Below are 24,202 nucleotides of genomic sequence, written 5' to 3' on the forward strand. Positions count from 1 at the left end.
ACTAAGAAGTTGGAGGGGCCAAACCACTGGCCAAAATGTGGAATTATTAAGCAGAGCCAAACTGTTTGAAAAACAGCACATGTAAGGGATTTAACTATTTCTTAGAAACATGCTGATATACAGAATTGCACCATGTGGAGCTTTCTTAACTTAATGGGCTGCGCATCCAGGGAAACAATGCAAAAGCATAAGATCACCAGCTGCATCCTGAACTCCTGTTGCAGTTGTTTCCAAGCACATCTGCTAAGCGTGTCTGAAAACAGTGAGATGCTGGCTCTAATGCTGTGTCAGATTCTGCTGCGTTGCTTGTGTGCAGCACTCCTCCTCCATGCTCTGTGTGAAATACCAGTGAGTTTTAAGTCCTCTCAGAGTGTGAACAAAGTAAGCGGGGCAGTTGCACTGGCCCTGTGAATATGTGTTCAACAGGGGTTCTTCAGGGCTGGCTTTCTGGTCTCATCTCTAGGAGCTGTATTCCGAAGAGCTGGAATGGCTTTCAGGCTGTATTTGGTCTGGATTTGTAATGCAACTTAGCTTTCTATAGCCTGTGTTCTTCGCTTGGGGTGGTTGTACAGAGAACCTTTTCCTTCCTGGCAGATACAATCACAACACTGGAAGAGCCCAGCAAAGTTCAGGCTGGTAAGGTAGCCCTTGTATACAGAAGGAGAGTATTCTCCCACACCTACTGCTGGTGAGGGACAGTTGTTGGTACTGCAGAAAATCAGCCTGTATATGCAGTGCTTTATCTGACTGGACAGACTTCTCGATGTGGGGATTCTGTACTTCTATAAACTGGAAAAGACCGAAAGAAATAGGTTTTTCCCCTCTGCCCAGTCTCTGCATTGGCATCTTGCTAAGTGGGGTGAGTTGATCAGGAGTGCTTTTCCTTCTCCTCACCTCCCAGTCCTAGTCTCACACTTGCAGCCTGCTCCAAGGTGCAGGACTTTGCAAAGCACACTGTGGCTCGTGTCGGTTTAGTCTGAATTCAGTCACCCAAAACCTTGCAGGTCTATTTTGTAACATTATTCAATCTGTCCAGTATGGAGTTTCTTTTCTTTTTTTTTTTTTTTTCACTCTTGCTTCTGACATCATTTCCTGAACACTATATTCACTGAGCTCTGTAGCCAGATTGTCGTCTCTGCATGTGATGCAAGGAGTTCTTTAAAATGGACTTCAACTCTCCTTTTATTCTGCAGTGCTTGCTGGTGATAATAACTGTTACTGATGGTAAGTGGGATTTTTCTTTATGGCATTGTGGCACAGATTTGCCTAGGTTGTTGGACACCTTAATTTTATTCCAAGATCTTTAAGGACTCTGCCAGGCTCTGTGATACATCAAGTAGTGTAACTGCTAATGCATGAAAGGAGCAGTCAGACTATGGGAAGATGTATATACATTTTTTAAGCAAACTAATTGTAACTAACAATATAGTACTTTCCCAGTGTCTGTAAAAGCATTTCAACAGAGAACGTAAGATCCTTGTATGTAAATTGCTGGCTGGAGGGTTGGAGAGCAGTGTGGTCCTGTTCCTGACACTTGGTATGACCTTGGGTCAGTCCCTGAGCTGCTGTCATCCTGCTATTTACCCATCTGTGATTTGAGTACAGCAACTTTAATAATGTGCAGAGATACTGTGAAGCTTGTTCACGCAGACACTGCGACAGTACTCTTTAGGTAAAAGAAGCTGTGCAAGCAGCAATTATTTCAGCTATCACCTACGCTACACCTATGGCATTAATGCCCTAAGCATTTTTCTCTGCACAGACATGCAGCAACCGGAGAAGTGGCAGAGAGAGGGTAGGGTCATGTAAAATCTGGGGAGAGGAAAGACCAGCTGTTCAGACTCGTGTCACTGTGTGCATGGTGACAACCCTCACAGTAGCAGCAAAGAAAGCTAACCTTTATAGAAGGCATACTGTCACCCTTCCTGCTCCTCTGATTTTTTTTTTTTGACTCCTGGTGTCCCCAGACTATTGATAGGGATGGGTCCCTCTTACATCTGACCTCAGTTTTTGCCCTTTTGGGAGGCAGCTGAGGATGGATGGACAGACAGACACACAGAAAGCTCACTGCCTACACTCTGTGCTCTCCTTCCAGGCTCTGTCACCACAATTGGTGTGCTCAGTGGCAGCTCAGCTATGTTTCCTATAGGACTTGAAAACCTGCAGAACCTCTCCAAAATGAGCAAGGACAATGAGAGATGCTTCGTAAACATGGTAAATGGTACTTGGTTGGTCAGCTGTGGCACATGTTACAGACGTCTGAACTTGCAGAATGGCTCTCTAGTGCTAAGGAGTGTGGAGAAGGAGGATGAAGGAAATTATGAGTTTGTTTTTAATGACATCACCAAATCCTTTGCACTGGAAGTACTTGGTAAGTGACTTTGTTAGCAATAAATAGCTTGTGAATCCGTGAGCCTGTCTGGAAGCTGCTGCCTTGAATTTCTTTTAAAGACACCTCTTGAGCTTGCAGGAGCTATAGGGGCCTCTGGAACAGAAGGCACAGCTTCATAAGTCTCAGAGCAGAAATAGTGAGCATAAGCTAAAGAAATGCTTTTGACATCCGTGTTGTCAGTCTTTCCTGTCTGTTGAGCCTCCCTTCGAGTAGCCAGTCAGTTGAGCTATGTACTATTTTTTTTTCTTACATAAAAGGCAGCAGCATAAAGTATTTTTAAAGCTGAGTCTACAGTATATAGACATGCAGCTGGAGATTTCAGTCCATTTCTAGAACAATCTTCCTGATGGGTCTCATGAAGAGACTGCTTTGTGCAGTTGCAAAAAGGTAGTGAAAGAGTCCAGGTATGACTTTCTGAGTTTTTTCCTGCCCACTATCAGCTTTGAGGTCAGTATCTCCTGGGTCTGTGTAGAGACATGCAGTAGGTACCTTAACTTGCCAGGCTCTCTGATGTCATCCCTGTGGCCTCAGCATTCCCACTCCCCTTCATTTACCTGGTCATCCACCTGTGGACTGAAAAGAAGGAAATGGAGTCACTGATACAGAATCCAGCTTGTTGCTTGGGTTAATAGAGAGAAGGCTTAAACAGGTTCAGCCCCTTGCTGAACATTGCTCTAGATAGCCACTAACCATGGGTCTTGTCCTCATCTCCACTGTTCCTTTTACAGAGCTTTCACTTAGAAGTTTTTAAGAGAAATTGAAGTGCATGAAAGTGTAATGAAAATGTCAAAGCAAACTGATCTCAGTGAAGACAAATGAATCCTTACGCTGTTCAAGTGCAAACAAGCAGAACTGCCACAGAGAGTAGGTCAAAGATGTGACTCCTTGGCCAGAAAAGATCAGGGGCTTAGATGAGAAGTAAGCAAAGATTGCAAAGTGCCCTGGTTTTTACCTCTATTTCAGTGAACTTACTCTGGGAACTTTTGTCTTCTCCTTGAGTTCTGTTGCCACATAAAGTTAGGGAAACAATTTCACAGCAAAGGAATTTCTGGAGGTAGTAATTTTAGTTGAAGTTGATGTCATAGTTGAGGAGGGTGATTTCTGAGCTTGTTTACATGGATGATTTGCATAGATATTCTCAATGCAACTCTTATGGTCATAAAACCACACAGCCTCTCTGTTTAGTCTGTATTTGCAAAGTAGAAGATTGGTTCCTTTTAATAGATTGTTTTTCTGATTTTCTCTCTTTTGTAATACGATCATCGATGCGTTCCTTCAGTTTCAGTTGTCCTAGCCTGGGCCATTCTATCTGTGGATGTCTTGTATCGGTACCTATGTTAGGCACAGGCATGATCTGTACTAATTTCTCACTAAAACAGAAGTAGAGACAGTGATAGCAAAAGTATCTGGTCAAGGAGAGGGCTGAATCTCCTCTGAAGCTACAGGTATCCATTGATTATGGAAGAAGCCTCTGGCCCCCAGGTGTGTCCATGATCTTCAGATCATGGGTTTCTGTTGCTATCTTTATCAGTTTCTACATGGAAAATGAAGAGAGGCTGTATTTTTGTGATGTCCCTAGAACATTGACCAAGGGGCAGCAGTAGGGTTGAGTGAGTCCTGCCAAGGGCTGGGAGCAGACACTGAAGAGTGGTTACTAATTGTTGTGCACCCTGGCTAACAGCAAATGCCGTGGGAGTCTTCCTGGTAGGAAAAGCTCCTGCCCAGTTCTCAGTCACTGCTGAGTCTGCTCATTGTCTCTCTTCCCTCCCCATTCCTGTTGTCCTGTGTTGCATGACCAGAGCCAGCCATTGCTATCCAGTGCTTCCCTGATGGGACCGTAGAGTTGTCCTGCAACGTGTCCAGCAATGAGAGGATGAGATTTGAGTGGCTGCTGAATGGCAGTGAGCTGAAGACCTCTGAGGCTTGCATTAAGGATGGTGGGAAGAAGGTTCGCCTGGACAGAACCATGCCTGGGGAGTTTGTATGTGAGGTTCACCACAAGAACGGCATCACGAGGCGCGGGCCCATTGTGTTGTCTTGCAGCTATGGTGAGTAATGGCATCGCCAGAAAACTTCCCTCTTGGTCTCTTGTGGTGGGAATCTTAGGACTTGTTGTTGTCAATATAAAAATGAGGTCTTCTGTCTTCAGGCAGCTGCCTTCCAGACTTTACCATATCCCCCGTTAGAAAGTGTCCCATTGACTTCCTTCTTCCTGCTCTGTCTCAAATGGAGCCTACAGTCATAGAAAGGGTGAAGCTTTGTTCAGCAGGTCCTTCTCCCCAACTCTGCTGCCAGGAAGGATATCTGTATTTCTTTTTCTACTTCCAATGATGGGGATTCTGTATGCTCTTAAGAGTCAGTGTAGAAACACGAGATGTTTCCTACTTTTACATCCACCTGTTACCCTCACTGCCTTGCAATTTGTGCAACATCCTTGGAAAAACATTTATTCTAATCCAGCAGCAACAACCAGGTCTGAATTCAGATGAGGTGTTTTGCCTCATCTCTTCTCTCCTTGTCTAGATCACCAATACAAAGATATACCAGAGCATATAAATATCTTTATCAGCCCTGCATTATCAGAGGTGTGGTAAAGATGTAATTTACTTAAAAAAAAAAAAAAAAAAAAGTGTGTATATATTTGTGTCCCTGCTTGGGTATGCACTTCTGTGGGAAGGCCATGACTTGATCCCTTTGCAAGCTCTCCATAAATGCTGAGTAACCTGCTTTAATGAGACAGTAAATCTGGATCCTAGGATTGCCATAACCTCATGATGCAAAGCACTGGTTAGTGTTGTAAGCTGACTTTTAATAAAGAAAAAAAAAATCAAATTGATTAGATATTTACTTGCATCTCCAGTAGTAAAGGTTCGAAGGTTTTTGTCCTCCCTGGCAGTGAAGATGTCATCAGAACTGTGTCAGGATAACATGATTTAACTATAAGACTTTTGACTGACTTAGTCATAAGTAATTTAACATAGCTTTGCTATGTTAAATTATACTGTGCAATAGCACCTAGTGTTTTAGAAATTGCCTGAAATGTTCCAACTCTACAGCAGATTGGGTACTGTCTTTTCTCAAGACTGGCGTAGAGTTGGTATAAAAGCAAAAATACTGACCTAAGCACCAAATTGTGTGCTCTGGCACTTGACAGAAATGCCATGGGCTGTTTGTGTTTGGTTGCATTGGTGCTGTGGGCCAGCCTGTACAAGTCTGGCATTTGTGATTGTGGAGCAGCAATCTGAATTTTGTCCAGTTGAATTGGCCAAAAGTTGTTCAGCATGGTCAGACCCAAGTTAACTGAGACACTGGGGAATGAGGACGCAAATGTCTGTGAGCTCTGAATCAAGATAAACTACACAAGTGCTGACAGCTACCATTGTTTATTCTGGGTGGCTGCCCAGTCCCCTGGGTGCGATATCAGTTTCTCATTTCCTCTTCAAAAGCCCACGAGGGAATTTGGTGATAGCTCTGGGATGAGCACATGCATAAACACGTACTGGAAAGGGCGTGAGAGCAGGGAAGTAGCAGCAATTTTACTTTTTAGTCACCAAATGCAGTCGCATTCATAAGAAGTGAGCTAAAGCCATTTTTGATACTAGAAAAATTAAGAGAGAAATAAGTTCAACTAAATGAATTAATGACTAACTCATTTTGTGCGTAATTATTTGTTCCAAACAAAGGGATAAATATAGTTTTTTCACTGTTCCAATTCAGGCGCAAGATCTATTGTAAAAGCAATCATTTAGGCAACCTGTTGGCTGATGAAATTAATTTTAAGTGTTTAAGACAATTTGACAGAAATGTTTATAAATTTCCAAGGCACCAAAGGGCTCTCACTGTGGAGAATCTAAAACAAATGGCTCAGAAATTTACAAGTCAACATACATAAAAGGATTTTATTATTCATATTTTAATTACTGCTTGTTTTATTTTTGATTTTTTTTAACATACTTCATCTTGGAAAGACTTTCTGAACAAATGGCAAATTTTTAAGAAATATTCAAGACTATTTTCAACATTTTATGCTTTGGACAATATTCTCTTGAGTTTTCCTCATAGGAATTAAAATGATCAGGACAATGATTTCTCATTTGCTGAAAGTTTAATTTTGAGCCTAGACTTCTAAAAATGTGGTAACTCTCCTTATAGAGGTTGGCCAAGCAGGAGAACTGTGCTGATGCTGTGCTGCACCCAGCTCAGGAAGGAGTTGTCTGCAGCCTTCTTGGAGGAACCTGAGTGGTGCTGCCCAGAGTTTAGCCAGAGTGTTTTTAAAAAGAGAGGTGCAGGGAAAGTGAAGAAGTTCTGTGTTTGGATAGCTGCTCTGGTTCCTAGTTGTTCAGCCTTGCTAAGTGAAGCTACTGCTGTCTTGTTCAATGGGGCTGAGTAGCAGGCAAGAAGAGGTCCCAATGATTCAAAAAGCTATGGTGAGGTTTAGCGTGCTTTTAAGGAATGTATACTACAGAGATATTTGAGCTGTTGCCTTTTTCCATGTTGGGATGAAGAGTTTTCTTACTGGATACCCCAGCGTGGAACAAATTGTCCTAAAGGAGCGTGTCTGGATGGATCTCTCTCTCCTGCAAGCCTGTGACGGTCTCTGCCTGCTTCGCTGCTCACCCTCACTACAGCAGTCCCTGCTCATATGACCTGTCACAGCAGCCTTGAGCAAGGGTCTCTGAGCTGGGTAATAATTACCACCAGCGTGTGCCTAGCCTTCTGCTCCGCCATCTGCAGCCTTAGCCTCCTGCTAGGAGTTTTGCATGATCTCAGCTGGGGAGGACAATAAAGAAAAATCCTTCCCTGAGCAGCAATGAAATCTTCCCTACAGCTTTGGCCCTGGTGGCTGGATTCTCTGGTGTCTGACAAAGTCAGATCAGAGCCTGCACTTCCTTTGAGGTTGGTGTAGTTGCTATACTGCTATCTCAAGTGGATTCTCTGAAGCCTAATCTGAGCACTGACGGCAGACTGTGGCTCTCCTTTCAGCAGGAGATGCTAGCTTAGGTCTTCTTCTGGGCTTTCAGTTTCACAAAACTTCTTGACATAAAACTTCTTGAAATGTAGCATCTTTAAAACCATCACCTCCTCCATTAAATTTGATCAAGTGTGGATTATCTGAGATGTTATTGGTCAGAGTAGACAGAAACAGACAAATACACACAGCATAGTTGTGTAAGCCTTTTACATAAAGAAAAATTCCATACAATGATTAAATGATGTGACATAAATGATGATATGCTACAGCTCATAATTTCTCTCAAGAATCCTTGAGAAAAATGGGCAACAGTAATGCCCATGTGCCCTAATCTGTCTGTGGGGCTTTCTCCAGCCGGGAGAAAGAAGCTTGCCTGCCCTGGCAACTAACAATGCTGTCCTTCTTACAGGAGACCTGCTGCAGTACCCATTGTTCATCTACATCCTGGCAGGATGTGCAGGGGGTGCAGCTATCCTGGTGGTGGTTGTGTCCTCAGTCATCTGCTGCTGCATGAAGAGGAAGCACAAGTTTATCCCAGTGCCTTCAGGTGAGTGGGGAGCTCTGTTGCCCCTGGGGTGGATCTGCCAGAGGATAGTGTATGTACAGGTTGGGGCAGAAATAGCCCCAGCATGAACTGGCCTCACCTCGGTGGTTAGTCACTTTCCATCTAGCTCTCCCTTGACCCAGCAGAGCAGAAACCTACTCACGGAGAGGCAACCATTAGGAGTGGCGGGATCTTGAAGAAAACTGTGCTTTTCCTCTTTTCAGTTTATATTTGCTTGTGTGTGCCAGAAAGAAACACAGCAAAGTGTTTTCTATGAGCAAATGGAGAAAATGGAGCCCCCTTTTGGGCCTGATCCTGACGGCTGCTGCTGGCTGTCCTCTGTCAGCACCTGTCCCCAAGTGCTCACTCCCTGCGTGGCCACCTCAAGCTGTGATCCTGGCAGCATGGCCAGGCTGGTCTCTGTCAGGCTGGCAGTGGCCCTCCATGCTGGCATCTGTCTGCTCTGGGAGTGGGGCCAGCACCATGTGAGGGGGAGCCACGAGTGGGTGCTGGAGGCCTGGCCTTGTGGCGAATGTTCCAGTGCTGCTGGGGGCCTCTTCCCTTCAAGTCTCTGATTTTTGGCTTTTCAGAGGATGAAAAAGATGACGGAATAGCGATGTCAGTGGTCTCCAGTGAAGCTGTGAAGAGCCCCCCCAATGGAGACCATGTGGAGGCTCAAGCTGCCCAAATCGACTGCCCTCCAGTGCCAGGTGTGTCCAGTGACTTGTTTCACACCAGACAGCCTGCTGAGGAGGGTGAAATGGACGTGTGGGACAGCAGGGAGGGACCTGGCTGCAGAGGGAAGCCTGGGGATAGCTAGTGCGGGCTGCTAGGCCCGTTCTGTCTGGGTGACAGAAGTTGCAGCAGGTCGCTCATCAGTGCTGTACTGGGTAGCTCTTGCCCTCAGCCAGCCGTGGGATGTAGCAGCAGTCTTCTCGAAAGCGTCCTGCAGAGGGTGCTGCCAGCAGGCTGCATGCTGCCTGTGCCACTGTGTCCTGTGCTAAAATGTCTCTTAAGAAAAACAAACAGCAACCCCCACCCCAAATTAGCAGCTTTTCCGCAATTTTTATCACCCCTCTCCTTTATCATCAGTTTGATTTTATAAGAATCAGCATTGTTTTAGTAGGCAGACGTCTTCTTTGGGACAGCATCTACCAATATGCTGCAAACAGGGCTAAATCCTATCAAAGTCAGAGGCTTGCATATTTCCTTAAACTGGGGCCAAAATAGGAATACAGCCATATTTTATATCCTCCAAAATAACGGATAATAAAACCCCACTGCTTTTGCACAGTGTGGTCAAGAGAATGCAGCAATGAAAACCCTTCAGAAATCTGTGAACACTTGATATTAATACTCCGCTTTTTGCATTGTTTCCCTCAAATTTATGTCACAAACATGAATGCTTGGCAATACCTTCCTTAGTAATGCATCATCAACAGCTGAAGTAGGTCCAGCGCAGACATCATTACACAGGTCATAGCTCAGCTCTGCTGCCTCTGCTCCCTTTGTCCTTTGCTGTACTGTGCATGGCCTCTCACCTGCTTGGCTGTGCTTTTTGTCTATCCTTAGATGCTTCATTGCTCTGCCTTCAGTTTATTAAAAGCACTTATTAAAGAAGAATCATAATTAAATCATTGTTAAAGAAGGGAGCATCATAATTAAATCGTTGTTAAAGAAGCATTCATTGAATATAGTGCAAGAAAGGGAAAAAAATGCAAGTCATTCAGGTAGTTGTTTAATATTAATATAAATAATGTAGAACTTGTTTCTATTTTAAAAAATTCCACAGTATCAGTTTGACTAACAAAACATCCCATATTTAATTTTTCTACAACTTAGTAAAAGCAGAATTGCATGTGGGAAGTGTTAAGGTGAGAACATATTAAAAATGTACATTTAGCCAGCTTTTATGATTCAAATAAAACTGAATAGATTTGGATTTGGTATGTTTTGGTATATTTTGGTTTGCTGGGCCCCGAGAGCTTCAGCACCAATGTGTCTTGCAGAGGAAGCTCCATAAATGAGTAATTATAAAGCATATTGAAATGTGGCTTGTAGAAGCCTGGGGAAGGGGGTGCTTGAGCTGGTTGGGCAGCTTGCAGCAGTGAGGGCTGGGGAGCGGAGGGGGTAACTTCCACAGGGTTAAATGTGTTGCACACATGTGTAAGCTGTTTCCCCCTTCTTTTCCAGATGCTGCCCAGATTGGTCCAGGCACTGAGCCCTTGCCCCTGGTGGAAGAAAATTTTCCAGTGGTGGTAGAACCTGAGGAAATGCCAGAACAGGAGATGATAGGTTACGTGGAAAGCCAGGAACATGCCTCAGACTGTTTCCCGGACCCAACTGATGACTAATGTGACATGGTTGCTGTTTAACCCTCTCCTGAAGCCTGTGACACCCATCCTTTGCATCCCATAGTCTCACTGTGTATAAGAATTGGTCTGGAAAATTTTAGCAGGGGAAAGATGTGATGTGTCAGGCCTGCTATAACCTCATTTAAAAAAAAACAAACAAACAAAAAAAAGTGTGGCTCCAAGGCCATGCTACCATGGGCTGGCAGGTTCCCTAACAAAACTGGGCAGCTCTCTGGTGCTTTGCCTATTAGCAGACCTGCAGTTACATGATAGAGCCCTGAGGACAGCCTGAGATTGGATGGGCGATCCTTCTCCCTGCCCTCTTCATGCTTTCCCCCATCTTTGCCAGCCAGTGGCTCCTGCAAGGGACAGGTGGATTGTAGTATCACACCGGTTCCAGATAGAAATGAGGACCTGCCAGAAATTTCCTGAGAAAGCCTCTTCTCAGGAGATTTCAAGGCATTTTTTTCACAGTCTTTGCAAAGAGTTTGACCGAGTTTTCAGCTAAGTATCTGCAGTGCCAGGTATTTATCTGAAGTGCTCCTCTGAGCTCCAGACCCTGTTGAGATTTGGGCCTCACCACAAACTGTGTGAGGTGTGAAGCGGTGGGCAGGAAGCTCTGCTGGCTTGCTCACATCCTGATGCCCTGTGATGGCAGGGGGCTGTCAGATACCTTCTACCAGAATGTAACTGCTTGGGCTGTCAGAGCTCAAACAGCTCCATCACTAGCTTGCTTGCCTTCAGCAGGAGGTTGCCTGGGGCTTGGGTGCATTAATTTTGGCTGAAACATTGATTATAATGCTGAGATTATTCATCAATGCAAGCATTAGTGCCTTTATCATAATGGTTTAGCTACTTACCACAAGCTGATTAGGTTGGCCATCTGCCTGTGTGTGTAGGCTTTCTCAGTGCTGCACTATCTGCACAGACAGCAGCGATTTATGGGGTCCCTTAAGCATGCCTTGACACTGCAAGCATCCTGCCGTGCTTACGGGAGGCTTGTGAGTGCCACAGCTGGGGTAGACCTTCAGGGAAGAGGGAGGAGAGGGCAAGGGCTTGATCCCCTGCTGCAGGTAGTCGAGTCTCTGACAAAGCTGCTGGGGGCTGCTGAGCCACCTGAGTGCTCCAGGATGCGTTACCAGAGCAGGGTGTTTACTGCATGGGTACATTCTGGTAAGTTAAAGTGAGGTGCTGGGTCTGAAATGGATGGGGTATGGAGGTGCATTGTCTTTCTCTCTTTTCCCTTGCTCTGTCCCTTCTGTTATCATGCTGATGCTGTCCCAAGTACCTTGGAAGCAGGCTGGAGGTGTGCCTTGTGAATGCCACCCACCCCCTGAGGTCTGCAGGTACCCTTGCAGAAGAAAAACCTGCTGAGAGCTTTTCTCCCAGGTGGGGGAGCTGGCGGGGTGTCTGCATGTTCACCTGGACATCCTTTGTGTCTGCACATGGCAAAGCTCTGCGTCGGTGGTGCCCAGCTATAGGCTGTTCTGCTCCTTGTTCCCATGTTCTGTGGCTGTCTAAAAGGTTTTTGGATCCTGTGTGCTGTGTTGGCAATGATTCAGCTCATCTCCACTCTTTAAGGATGCCGTAGGAATCAGGTTTTTCCATGGTAAGAGGGAGACGATGACTTTTCTTGTGGTGCTGTGCTATCTCCTTTTGGCACCAACATTCCTCAAAGGCCATGAGTTGAGTGACAAAAAAAAAAGTGTGTGACGTGGGGTGCTGGGGTGGCAGTTGCACTTATGCAGCACAGTGACTGGGATGCTCTGTGGAGGGGGGCCACAGCTGTGAAAATGGGGAGATGTGGCCAGCACTGCTGCTCCTCTGCCCTTTCTGGCAGGGGCAGGCAGGGGATGATCAGCTTCAGCACATGCGTAGCCTCAGGGGCTAAACGCTGCTCCCAGCTGTGCTACAAATGTGCCAGCATTTTGGGGCCAAGGGTTGGTGAGGGGACATTGCTGGGCTAGCCTGTCTGGCTCCAGCTCACCTCCTTGCTCTCCTGTTTCTGGGATGGCTGGGGATGCTGCAGCTGCTCTTAGCACCCTTACTGTCATACCCCCAGTCTGGGTGGGAGGTTTTTTCCCCTTGAGATAAGAGTCTGAGATTTTAGGATTCAAGACAGATAGGACATGCACAGCTGGTTTTCTTTGCTTCCCTGCTGAAGAGGTTGTTCAGCAGCAGGGCAAAGTTTTCTGCTACTGTGAGGTCAGGAGAAAAGTTGTGTAGCCTGTACTCTTCCTGTAATTGTACATGCCCATACCCAGCTATTGTTCTTTTTATGGTGTTCTTTTCTTTTTCCTGCAATGATTTTGTTCCTAATAAAAAAAAAAAAGTAAAAAAAAAAAAATATCTGTTTTCTTACTTGTTTTGGAAGTGTTTAAGTTCTGTTATTTACTTATTGTTTCTTTATGGCTTTCATGGAAAAGGCAGGCTGGTTTCCAATTTTCCATATGGCCAAAATAGGAGAGATGATTGCAATGTACTGTGACTAGAGCTGGCATGGGTAGTCTAGGGAACAGAGATCCCAAGGACACTTGTTCATAAGTCAGACCAAAAGAAGACTGTAGGACAGTGTCATAAAACCTGTCAGTGTGTGCATATCCATGTGCAGACAGTGGGTTCAGTCCATATCCTGATGATATGTGATCGTAAGAAACCAGAGCAATGGTTCTGGCTGTCTCCTCCAGCCACTGGTGGTGGTGGGCCTCCTGGCAGCCAGAGCCCCTGGCTGGGGAAGGCTGTGAGTAGGGCAGGGTCCATTGCTGTGCCTGTCAAGTGCTGGTGGGACAAGGGAGCTGTGCTTTGTGGGAAATGCAGACATCTGGGGCTCTGCTTTCCAGCCCCTACCCTGGGCTGCTGTTCCTGATGTCCTAGTGGCTGTGTACTTAGCTCTTGGGGTCCCTGCTTGGAGTCTAGCATGAGGCAGGTGCACCAAGAGCCAGCAGCTGGTAGGGACTGGAGGACTAGGACTCTGCCCACACCATCAGCTCTACAGAAGTGATTGAGGTTGGTGAGTCTGAAAGCAGATAGACAAAACTGGTAGAAGGCCAGTTCACAACAGCAAATGAAACATTCATTGTAAATACTAAAGAGGTGTGTGAGTAGTGGTTAACTTTTGATGAATATCTAAGTCTGTGTATTTGGAAAAAAAAAAATAGATTTTAGGCATGCATATAGGAAGCTCATGCCACTTTTTCTGAATGACTTTAATTCACTTCAAAATAAGTAAACGAGCTCATGTGTAACTCATCTGTAGGATGCAGTGTCACTGACAGATATTGCAGAAAACCATTTCCTTAACATTAACAAATTCTCACAGTGCTACAGCATCCAGAAGATCAGGCATTACTACCACCATTCAGGGTGGAGCGAGATGCTGCATGGACTTCAAAAGCTATCTACAAAGAACCAGTATCAGAAGGTGGCCAGGAGAGCAACATCACTCCTTTCTGTCAGATATGGATGCAAAAATTTTGTCATGTGCCAGCATGGAGGCTTGGATTAGCATTTGGGTATTGCTTATTCCTTCAGCCAGGCTGCCTAGTGTCCAGGTATAAAGACTGTTCTAACCCTTTGAGTGGAGATGAGCTGTGATCCTACAAGTATGAGGTTAGTGGCAGAGAAGTCCGTCCAGCACATATAAAATGCTTCCCTCTTGTCCTCTGGTGTAAAATGAATGAGGAAACAACTGCATCAGTCCCATGACCCTTGAAGCCTAGTGACTATTTGCATTGGTTTCATTCACAATGAACTCTGTGTTTCCTTATTACAACTTGAAGCAAGTTGTCTCTCAGGCTGGAGACAGCAGGGGAGTTCTTACTGAGAAATCAGAAGGCCTTAAATGAAGCACTTCTAAATATTTGTACTTCTCCAGCAAGCAGATGGTGGCAGGTGTTGTGGTAATTACATTGAGGGTAGTTTAACTTGGAAACAAGGAGTTAGAGGATAGTTTGGGCTACGATGTAGTATGTAGGACCACTAGGAAGCATGGTACATTTCTGGCTGACCTTGTTCAAATGTTGCTTGCATGACTCCAGACTGTGGGGATGAAGGTCAACTCTTAGCCAACTATGGCACTGAGACTTAGGTTGTGGTGGTTTCACCCTGCTGGGCAGCTGAACTCAACTACAACTGCTCTCTCCCTTCTTCTCAAGGGAAGAGGGTGAGAAAATATGACGGAAAGGACTCAAAGGTTGAGATAATGACAGGGAAAGCTGCTCACCATTTATAATTGTTGGCAAGACAGACTCAGCATAGGGGGATAGAAATAATTTCTTACTGATAGCAGACTACAGCAGTGAGAACTAAAAGCAAACTTAAAACACCTTCTCCCCATCCGCACTGTTCTACATCCTCCCCATGAGCAGCACAGGGGAACAGGGACTGGGGGCTAAGGTCAATACCTAACACTTCATCTCTGCTGCTCCTTTGTTTTCCCTCCCACAGGATGCCATCTGTTCCAAACTGAACTTGAGGGGTCTGCCCACAGGCAGCAGCTCTTCAAGAACTGCTCCCACACAGCCCGGTACCACGGGGGTCCATCTGTTGGGAGCAAAATTCTCCCATGCATCCTCCATGGCTGCAGCTCTGGCCCAGGGCCTGCTCCTGTGGGAGCTCTCCATGGGCCGCAGCCTCCCCCAGGCCACATCCACCTGCTCCACCGCGGGCTCCTCCACGGTCTGCAGCGTGGAGATCTGCTCCATGTGGGACCCATGGGCTGCAGGGGGACAGCCTGCTCCACCAGGGGTCTCTCCACAGGCTGCAGGGGAACTGCTGCTCCCTGCCTGGGGCACCTCCTGCTTCACTGACCTTGGGGGCTGCAGGGGTGATTCTGTCTCATTTAATGCTCTTCTGTCCTAGCTGCTGTCACACAGCAGTGTCTTTTTTTTTTCCTTTTTTTTTTTTTTTTTCTTCTTCACCTTCCTTCAGTCTGCTCTCCAATAAGCTGAACTAGCGTTGCTCCCTGGCTCAGCTCTGGCCAGCAGTGGGTCCCTTTTGGAGCTGGCTGGAGCTGACTCTGATCTGATGTGGGGCAGCTGCTGGGCTCTGCTCACGGAGGCCACCACTGCAGCACCTCTGCTACCACAACTTTGCCTTGTAAACCCAATACATGCCTAGCTATCTTGACCAAGCAATGCAAGCAATGTGGCTAAGTCACGCTATCATCAGCCATCTAGTGGTGGTAGGGACAAAAGAAACTGTTGCCTGGCCATACCACAGCAGACTGCCTGGAGGGCAAAAGATGTTTAGTGAAAAAGAACATGAGAGTGGTGGGTAGGGGAATATATGTCCTCCTAAAATGATTCAAACATAGCTAAACCCCTCAGGAAGTGTTTAACAATGACGTTAAAGTAGCACGTGAAGCATCCAAAGCGGTTCTGCTTGTGTTCGCTGACAGCACTGTGGGCATCTTCATGGGAATATTTCCAACCCCAGACAAGAGGTGGGCTCTAAACAACAAGTCAAGCCACCCTGCTCCAGGACTGACTTAACACTGCCGTCTCCTTCAGTCTGTGCCTCCCATCACCTTTAAGCTTTGTTCGGAGAAGGGCTGTTTGCTTGTCTCAGCTCTGTGGAGCTGGGTTGGAAGCTGCTGGTCTGTACTAGGGATGCCCAACATCCCAAAAGGAGCTGAACACGGATTTCTGTGGGCAGTAGGTGGAGTGATGTGTGGGTTTTCACTTCACCTGCTGCATGGTCTTTGGGGGTTGGGTGGGTGTTGTGAGGATGGGATGAGTTTCTGCCCCGGGAAATGGGAACACTTGGCCTATGCCCACTGGGTTTATGGGCTTGTCAGGGTAGTGGCTGGTTCTGTGGCACTAGGGCTTGTCTGTAGAGTGCTCATCATGCTTTTGTGCCAAACGGAAATAGTAAAAGAACCTATCTGCAGATGTAGCAAATATGGGTGACCTATGTCAGCTTATTTTGGTTTCTTTTTCTAGTTAGTACATTCCATATAACAGTCAGTTTCTGTTATTAAAAACACTAATCAGAGCTGTATTTCTAAAGTGTGATTTTTATAGTTAATACTGAAAATGAGTTGAGAAAGCAAAACTTCAAACTTGAATTCTGTAAAGATTTCTTTTTTTTTAATCAGCAAATTGATCACAGCTACTCATAGTTTTAGTGCTGTCTAGCAGTATAGAAACAGATGTATTATATGTCATGAATTACTTGGAAGCCATTTTCAGCAAATCTTTAGGAATTGCAAATACTGTATGTTAAAGAGAATTATCTGCTCCTGTATTGTACGCAAATGGAATAACGAAATACAGTTCAGTGTCTATACTATTTTTCCAACATTGCTGTCTCAGCTTTGGCTTACACAAGTTCTTCTTTGAGGGTAAAATGCAATTTCCCAAAACTAATGAGTAAAACATTTTAAGAAATGTTTCTATGTGTGTGTATGTACACACATACACTTTGAGTCGTGTAGTAAGACAACCTCAAAGAAACAAAACAAAACAAAACAAAAAAAAAAAGAAAGGAAAAGATGATGTACTGATATTTTGGCCTATTTAAAAAGAATTGTAACAAATCTATGGCTTGAAGTAATGAACATTAAGAGTTTGTATTGTACTCTTGTGAAAGCTTTTCATCAGAGCACAGTGATCCTCAGGTATTTCTCCTCTGAAATAACAGACAAACCTGTAGTTACGGGATGTGGGACAACAGGTATGAGATTCTGTGTGGCACACAGTCTGAACCCACTGTGAGCTAAGGTGGCTTTTCCTAGGTGACATACCAAGCCTGGAGCAGGAGCTACCTGCTGGGTGGGATGGTGTGTGCTGCTGGTGCCTCTGTCATCAAAGGATGAATTGTGGCAGGACTGAGAGAGGAGGAGGATGCCACAGAGAGTGAACTGTCAGATATGGAGGATCCCAGAGGAAGAAAGGGCGCTGCCTTAACGACTGAGCGTACAGATGTGATGGTGAGTAGCAGCAGTCATATATACTGCTTCTTCTCTCAAGGGGGAGGAGGATGCTGGGATCTCTAGCAAAGTCCTACATCCAACATTGTCCTGCAAACTCCCTAGGGAATATAAAATGTCTTCCTTCAGAAAACAGTAGTCACTGCTGCTACCTCCTCACACCTACTCTCTCTGATGTTTGACAAGAGTCTTATTCCCCTGATGAATGCACTTTTATCCTAGTGGTAGATCACAGTTCCCCTGAGCCTCTTTGGCGATACACAGGATGGGGCCCTGGGCCCACCTTCTCCTCTGTGCTCTTCTCATTAGCCATTTGCAAGGAATGTGTAGTGCTAGCTTTGATAAGCCTGAGAAGGAGGGAGCAAACAAATCTACCCCAGAGTAGCAAAAACAAAAACAAACAAACAAACAAAAACAACAACAACAACAAAAAAAAAAAACACCTTTTTTTTTCTTTATATATTTTTAATTCCATATTCTCTAAACCTAGCCAACCCTTTCTGGATTTTTCTCTTCATCTCACTTTCTGAGATGGGTTTTGCCAATGGAAATGGGAGAAGCAATGGTGGAAACCTAGAGCCCTGGCCAGTTTTATGTACGTTGAATACAGGCAAGCACTTGTTGTTTCCCTTTATGTTCTGTGCACAGCCTGGGTCAAGATTTCTCTTGCTGTGCTATGAGGCCATGAAGTAAATTGTGCAACTTCTGTTCCTGCCCAGCCATTGAGGGTTTGGGGTTCTTTTTCTTCAGATGATTTAGTTTATGATAAGGAGTTTTGTTTGCATAACTTTTGTTGAAAGTTTAAAGCTGTGTTATTGGGCAGATTCAAACAACTATTGATAGCTTTCCCTGGAGAGCGAGCTGTAGATGGAGGGTCTCTTCTTTGCTGGAGAGAAAAACAGTAGGATTCAGTGCTGCCATGAATCTGATAGAGGAGAGGAGAGGGAAGGAGAGGAAAGGAAAGAATGGTTAAACAGTCTTAGTGAGAGAGGAAAGTATCTGTCAGTATTTGTGCTGAATTACGGATGCTGCAGAGCTTCAAGGAACTTCCATGATACTATAAATAACCACTGCAACTGTAGTTCCAACCCAGTGCATCTTACTTATGTGGGCACAAAACATCCATAGCAACTTTCCGTTGAGGTTGTGCTGTAAACTTGCAGCTCTTCAAAGAAGCCTTTAAGGTTCAGCAGATGTTTACCAAGTAGCTGAAAGTTGAGCGTGTAGGGGACAAGCAAGGACCATAGTCAACAAAAAACCTGCCCTTCTATAATGAAAACAAGGAGGAGTGGATGAAATTAATGGTGACACCATCCTGAACTTGACCACTTAGACCTTGGCTGTGGAAAGGTAGTGAGAGCATCTGTTTTGAATTGCTCTTCTTTAGACTTGCTGGTGGATCTTAGCATGTCATGTCGTCATCCCCTGCCTCCACTTGTCCATCTGTGATGCTGGAATGTGGAATGGCTGTTTAGTCCCCTGTAAAAAAAAAAAAAAAAAAAAAAAGGCCTTGCTGATAGAGTGGCACCCGACACCTTTGTGTTGGTGTTGCCAAGATGGGGGAGACCCCATGGGGTGCTGCATGTGGTGGGGTGGTCTGTCCAGGATGCAGCTGTGGTCTGGTGGTCTGGCTACTGCAGAATGTCTGTCTGCCCAGGATGTTTAGAACAGTGCTTACCAAGGCTGTCAGGTGGACAGGACTTCTCTCGTTAACCATGCTAACATGCTAGGTGCTGGTTTCCTTCTGACTCACAAGAGTGTGACAGAGGGAGCTGGCCCTGATGTATTGCCTCGATAGAAACACTGTGAAAAGCCACAGCTTACCTACAGTTCCCCAACACTCGTGTGTTACCCAGAACTTCCTCTGCCTGCCTCACTAAGATCTTAAACAACCAGAAATTCTCAGAAATGGAGTGACACAGCACCTTAGCCATTAGAGGCTGACAACAGGAGCCATAGGCTGTAAACTCTCAGAAGCATGGGCAGCTTTGTTGCCTGTACTTTTCACATCTGTGCTGTTGTGAAGAAGGCTGTGCTACTGCGCAAGTAACTTCATGCTGCAATCACCTGGTGTTTCCCATGCAAGTGTGATGTGCTGGCAGCAGAGTCGAGACAGGGTGACCTGACCTGCTGCCCTATTGTCCCTGCACCTGGAGGAGCTGCCCACCCTGGGCTTACTGCTGTTGTCCAGACTCAGTGTGGTGAAAGTAGGGGTGCTGCCGTGTCTGATCAAAGTAGGGACTGGCCCTGGTGTGCCAGAGGTGCTTGCATAAGGCTTCCAGGAGAGTAGGGTGTCTTGGTGCACCAGCTAGCCAAGGGTGTTATGGTGGCAAGGGTCTCAGCTCCTGTTTTCTACTTCACTCTGTCCTCACAGCTTGCCAGCTGGCAAGACTGAATGGGTCAGTGAGCAGAAATGGCTGTGCATCCAAGTGGATGGACACCAGCAAGGTCAAAACCAGGTTCACAGGGCACAGAAAGCTTGTGGGACCAGGGAGGAAGCAGGGGAAACTGGGCTGCAAAGTCAGGATCCACAATGAGGAGCAAAAGGGCTGCACCAAGCCCTATGCTGCACCAAGCCCTATGGCCCCTGATGCACATGGCGCAAAGAGCATTAGTGTAAGGCAAGTATCAGTGTCAGGACCTTTATTTTTTCCTCCCCTTACTTCCATGTCCAGTAGCAAGTCTGTGCTGACAAGTCACTCAGAAATTTTTCTGAGAGGTTTAGTTCTTACTTTGCTGGTGGCAATGACCAGGTCTCCTTGTGTGTAGGTGCAGGGCTCCATAATGGGCTTTCGTATGCCATCATAGCTCCATCATTTAAGAAATAAATTAGTCACGTTTGACATCAATTTGGGGGGTCTACAGTGCCACTTCAGAGATGCTTATTCAAGGTCTCCTAGAAGGAACATTTTATGCCTGCATACGTGCATCCCACATATTCACTGGTAGGACAAATCCCTACAGCTTATGAAGAAGCTTGTGTTGATGGCTTGCATTTGAAGTTAAGACCTTCCTTAGTGTGGGGGACCTATGTAAAGGCCATTCTGGGCCTTTCCCAGGAATAAGCAATTTTAGTGCTAAAATGTAATACCCAGATTTTAGTACTCAGTCTCCTGGTTCAGTTCTCATCCTCCCAGCTACCTATTTCATACTGCTCCTCACTCTCTGAAGTTGAAATACTATAATAAAATAAAACATTTTGCAAAAGATCAGTAATTCATTTGTTAAGCTAATGGTTTCTGGAGAATGTCAGATCATGTCAGAAACATTACTCACTTACATGATGATGACAAGTTGTCTTTCCTGGATACATGTCTAAGAGCAGCTTTTTTTCTGTCCCCCTTGACATTTATTACCATACCTATATGATACAAGACCTGCTGGCAACTGTAGCATCATTGTCACATCAAACTCATAACCTGTCAGCAGAGAAATGTTATCTCTGTACATGTCATGAAGCAAGATCATCTGAGCCAGACAATGGACACATTCCTGCAACTGGACAAATGAGTGCTTGGCCTCAGCTGTCCTAATATCTTCCTCGCATAGTCCATTATCTCTCTGGTGATGAAGAAGTATATTGTAGTTAATACAGGCCTTTGTGTATTTATTACTGCTAAGACAGGAAGAGACAGTTCTGTTCATCCCTCTGGCTTCTCATGTAAGACAGATTGACAGCATCATGCCAACAAATTTTTACTTGAACCACAGCGTGTTTTGCAGTAGTAGTGAGGTCACTGAAATTGCTAGAATAAGACACCAAAAGTTAGATCTTAAATCTCTTTCGTTACAGATGATGGAAATCAGTGTCAGACAAGCAAGAGTGACATGCACTGTCTGCAAGAATAATTGCTCAATGGGATGCAGATCCTCTTGGGCCTAAGTCAATGCTGTGAGCTGCAGGTTTTCAGAGTGCTCTTTCTGGGGCAGTTACTCTCCTTTAGACCAGGCTTATATGAGGTGTATTTGGGAGGCTTGGCTGTTGACACGTTTTTACAAGTAGAAAGGAAGAAAATGAGTCTGAGAGAGAGAGGACCTAGGACCGATGATATGGTGTTATGGAAATAGCAAGGGAGCCATTTTCCTCAAAACAAACAAACAAACAAACAAAAAACAGTCAAGGACTATTCTGTGTGAGTCTCTCTTGGAAAGTGCCCATCTACGTTTTTTCAGAGAAGGATAAAAAGAAGTTTCTTCAGACAGCTGTTTCAGCACTGGCAGGGTGTGTTGCCATTTTTGGAATACTTCTGCTGTGCACAGACAAAGCAGTGCTTTCAGTTTGCATGTAATGGAGTCAAAGCCTTGGGCTCCAAGCTACTGAGTCAGTGTCTCCGCTGTCTTTGTTTTGATTTCATGACCTTCTTGTTTCCACCACTTTGTTCAAGCTGGACGTCTTTCTTTCTTGGGTGTGTTTATGTCAGAAGTGAAGAGAAGGGGATATGTGGCCTTCATTGGCCAAGTGGGAGAAGCTGCATGTGGAAGCCAGTAGATCCTCAGTGTTTCACAGTGCACAGGCAACTCACTCTGCCAAGGCTGGCATTGCTTCTTTCCCACTCCAACCAGTGCCCACAATTCTCCCTGTCCTGCAAAGTTATGCTAAAGGAGAAGGGACTGTGCCATCCTGAAACCCTTAATTACCACCTAGGGCAGCACAGGTGGAGCCCAGCTCTTAGTCTTACAGGCTGGTATGCTTTATCTCCCAACACAGGAAAGCTCTCAGGTATAAAGTTTAGCCTTATCCAAAGCTTCCCTTCTACATCCTCCACATGATTTTACCCACCTGGTGTTTCACTCAATATCACATTCATTGCTCGCCTCACAAACTGCATCTGACTAAAGGCCTGTCTTTGTGAGAAATTTATAGGTGTGAATTTCAGTACTTGTCATCTTTCATGGTGAGGATCTCAAGTGGTGGTGAGATCAGGGTGTCTGCCTGACTCTAACTTTGAGGGAAGAGTAATGAGTCCCACCTAAACACCATTTAATACAACCTAACCTTGTTGTCAGACAAGGTGGTGCAAATTAGCAGATGGGCTACAAGCACGCATTAGTTTATTGCATGCTATCTTTCCTGGGAATAACATGCTAAGTGTATTTGTACTGTTTCGTTTCTAGTAGATCTAGTGTAATTGTTGTTTTTGTTTGTTTGTTTGTTTTGTTTTGTTTTGTTTGTCTCTTGAGATGCTCCCTTCAGATGTGTGGGTGTCTGTCACCTTTCCATGGAAATGTAAGTATGATACTTACCTTCGTTCCCTGTGAGGAAACTGATTAGAGTATTACAAAGAACGAAAGAGTAAAAATGAGAGCAAGCAACAAAGACAAACCCACATGACTATAGTGCTTTGTGGGTTTTGCAGTGGAAACAATACCACAGAGACAGCAGTGGCTGCAAAGAAACACCCCATTGTCATGGTTGCATTTGGTCCTCTGGTTTACCAGGTGTCAGAAGATGGAGATTTCTAGCAATGCAACGGGCTAACCAGAGGCCAAGAATCCTTAGCCATGAGCTGGATGAGAGGCCTAGCTGAAGACAGGTCCAGCACTTTGGTACTGGGAGACATCTCCTTTTGTGTCTGTGCCCTGTTTTTCTATCCGGCTTGTGTTTAGCCTGGCAATGTTACTTCCTGTGTATCGAGTAGGAGAGAGGGTTTCCGCAGTAAGCGGAAGACTGTGGGGCCATGGTTATCTCCATGCCTAGTAGGCTCATCACATCTTGGGGTGGTGTTTGGGCTGTGGCAGAACGCAGCTGTGAGCAGCAGCTGGTACAGGAGGTGTTCAATGCTGGCTAAAAAAGGGGCTGCTCAGTGGGGTGAGCCATGACCACCTAGCATGGGTTCCCTGTGAGATCCTGGCATGTGGGTGGTGGGCCCCTTTGCTTGCCCGGCTGTGACATGGTGCCCAGAGCTTTTACGTAGGAGCTTTGATACGTAGTCCTATAGTGTAGGAAGACCGCGTGGCTGAACCTGTCCTGAGGCCTTATGGAAGGGGAAGGAGATTTTCTTGTACAAAATCTCTGAGCAAGTTGGTTTTGTGCACACACCCCGACCTACTCACAAATGCTCAGGCCTGGTGTCACTTCTGTGATGCACAGTGTACAGGGGACAAAGACTATCAAGTCACAGCCACCTCTCTTGAGTTTCTCTTCATTGGGCACAGCAAGCTCATTTTCTGAACAGACCTTCGAGAAGTGGTTTCTTGCTGCTTTCTGCCTGTTGCTCTACAGGGGAAAAGTTTGATGGCTGTAACCAGGCTGTTGGGACATAGGGGCCACCACACTGAGTCATTTGGGCTGTAACTTTACAAGGGTGTGGGCACTGGGTGTGACAGAAACTTGATTATCTGGAAGTAGTGGCCATCATTAGGAGTACAGGATATCATTCTGCTGTTGGAGCTTTACCTCTCTTCTCTCTCACTTTTACACACTGACATCTTTCCGCTTGCATTTTAGTCATGCCAGTCTTAGTTCTTGTCACAGCTTCACAGCAGGTGTTATCCAGCGAGCAGGACAGCACCGTGCTGCCTCTCTCTGTGCCCAGAGCAAAGGGACAGTCCCTGCCCCAGTGTGTTTGTGGTATGAACGTGCTGACAAAAAGCTGGGGCCTGCTGGAAGCAGAAGTTGACGTCAAGGGATGCTGCTTTGAGGAAAAAAAAAAAACAGACAACGTTGAGCAGAATGTGGACATTGGTTTCAACATGGCAGGGCCTCCTTTTGCCCTGCTTGATGGGCCCAATGACAAAAGCTTCCTGTGGCTGGGAAGAGAGGTCCCTGCAGCCCCGCAGGGCCAGCACTGCCAACACGGATTGCTTGCTGGGAAGATACCAGGGCATTTTCCATGCCTCAGCCTGTTTTTCTTCCACTGAACATAGAAGTCAGACACAAAAATGTCATCTTGCTGCTGTTGCTTTTTCTCTCCATTTGCATGTGCCTCTGTTGTGTGTTCTTTATAAGGAAACAACAAAAAAAAAAAACAAAGAAAAGCTAGGTTTTCCATGATGTGGAAATCAGTAA

General features: G+C 45.5%; 1 protein-coding gene across 1 annotated transcript; it reads left to right on the forward strand.

The window, feature by feature from the left end:
- The first annotated feature begins 1,163 nt into the window (after positions 1-1,163).
- Positions 1,164-10,464, forward strand: LOC116501900. Its single transcript, XM_032207533.1, has 6 exons — positions 1,164-1,224; positions 2,096-2,371; positions 4,192-4,440; positions 7,774-7,911; positions 8,499-8,618; positions 10,102-10,464. Exons 1-6 carry the CDS (start codon positions 1,164-1,166, stop codon positions 10,260-10,262), a joined length of 1,005 nt encoding a protein of 334 aa, XP_032063424.1. The 3' UTR covers positions 10,263-10,464.
- Positions 10,465-24,202: the final 13,738 nt, after the last annotated feature.

The sequence above is a fragment of the Aythya fuligula genome, chromosome 1, assembly GCF_009819795.1.
Source record: "Aythya fuligula isolate bAytFul2 chromosome 1, bAytFul2.pri, whole genome shotgun sequence".
Taxonomy (NCBI): Eukaryota; Metazoa; Chordata; class Aves; order Anseriformes; family Anatidae; genus Aythya; species Aythya fuligula.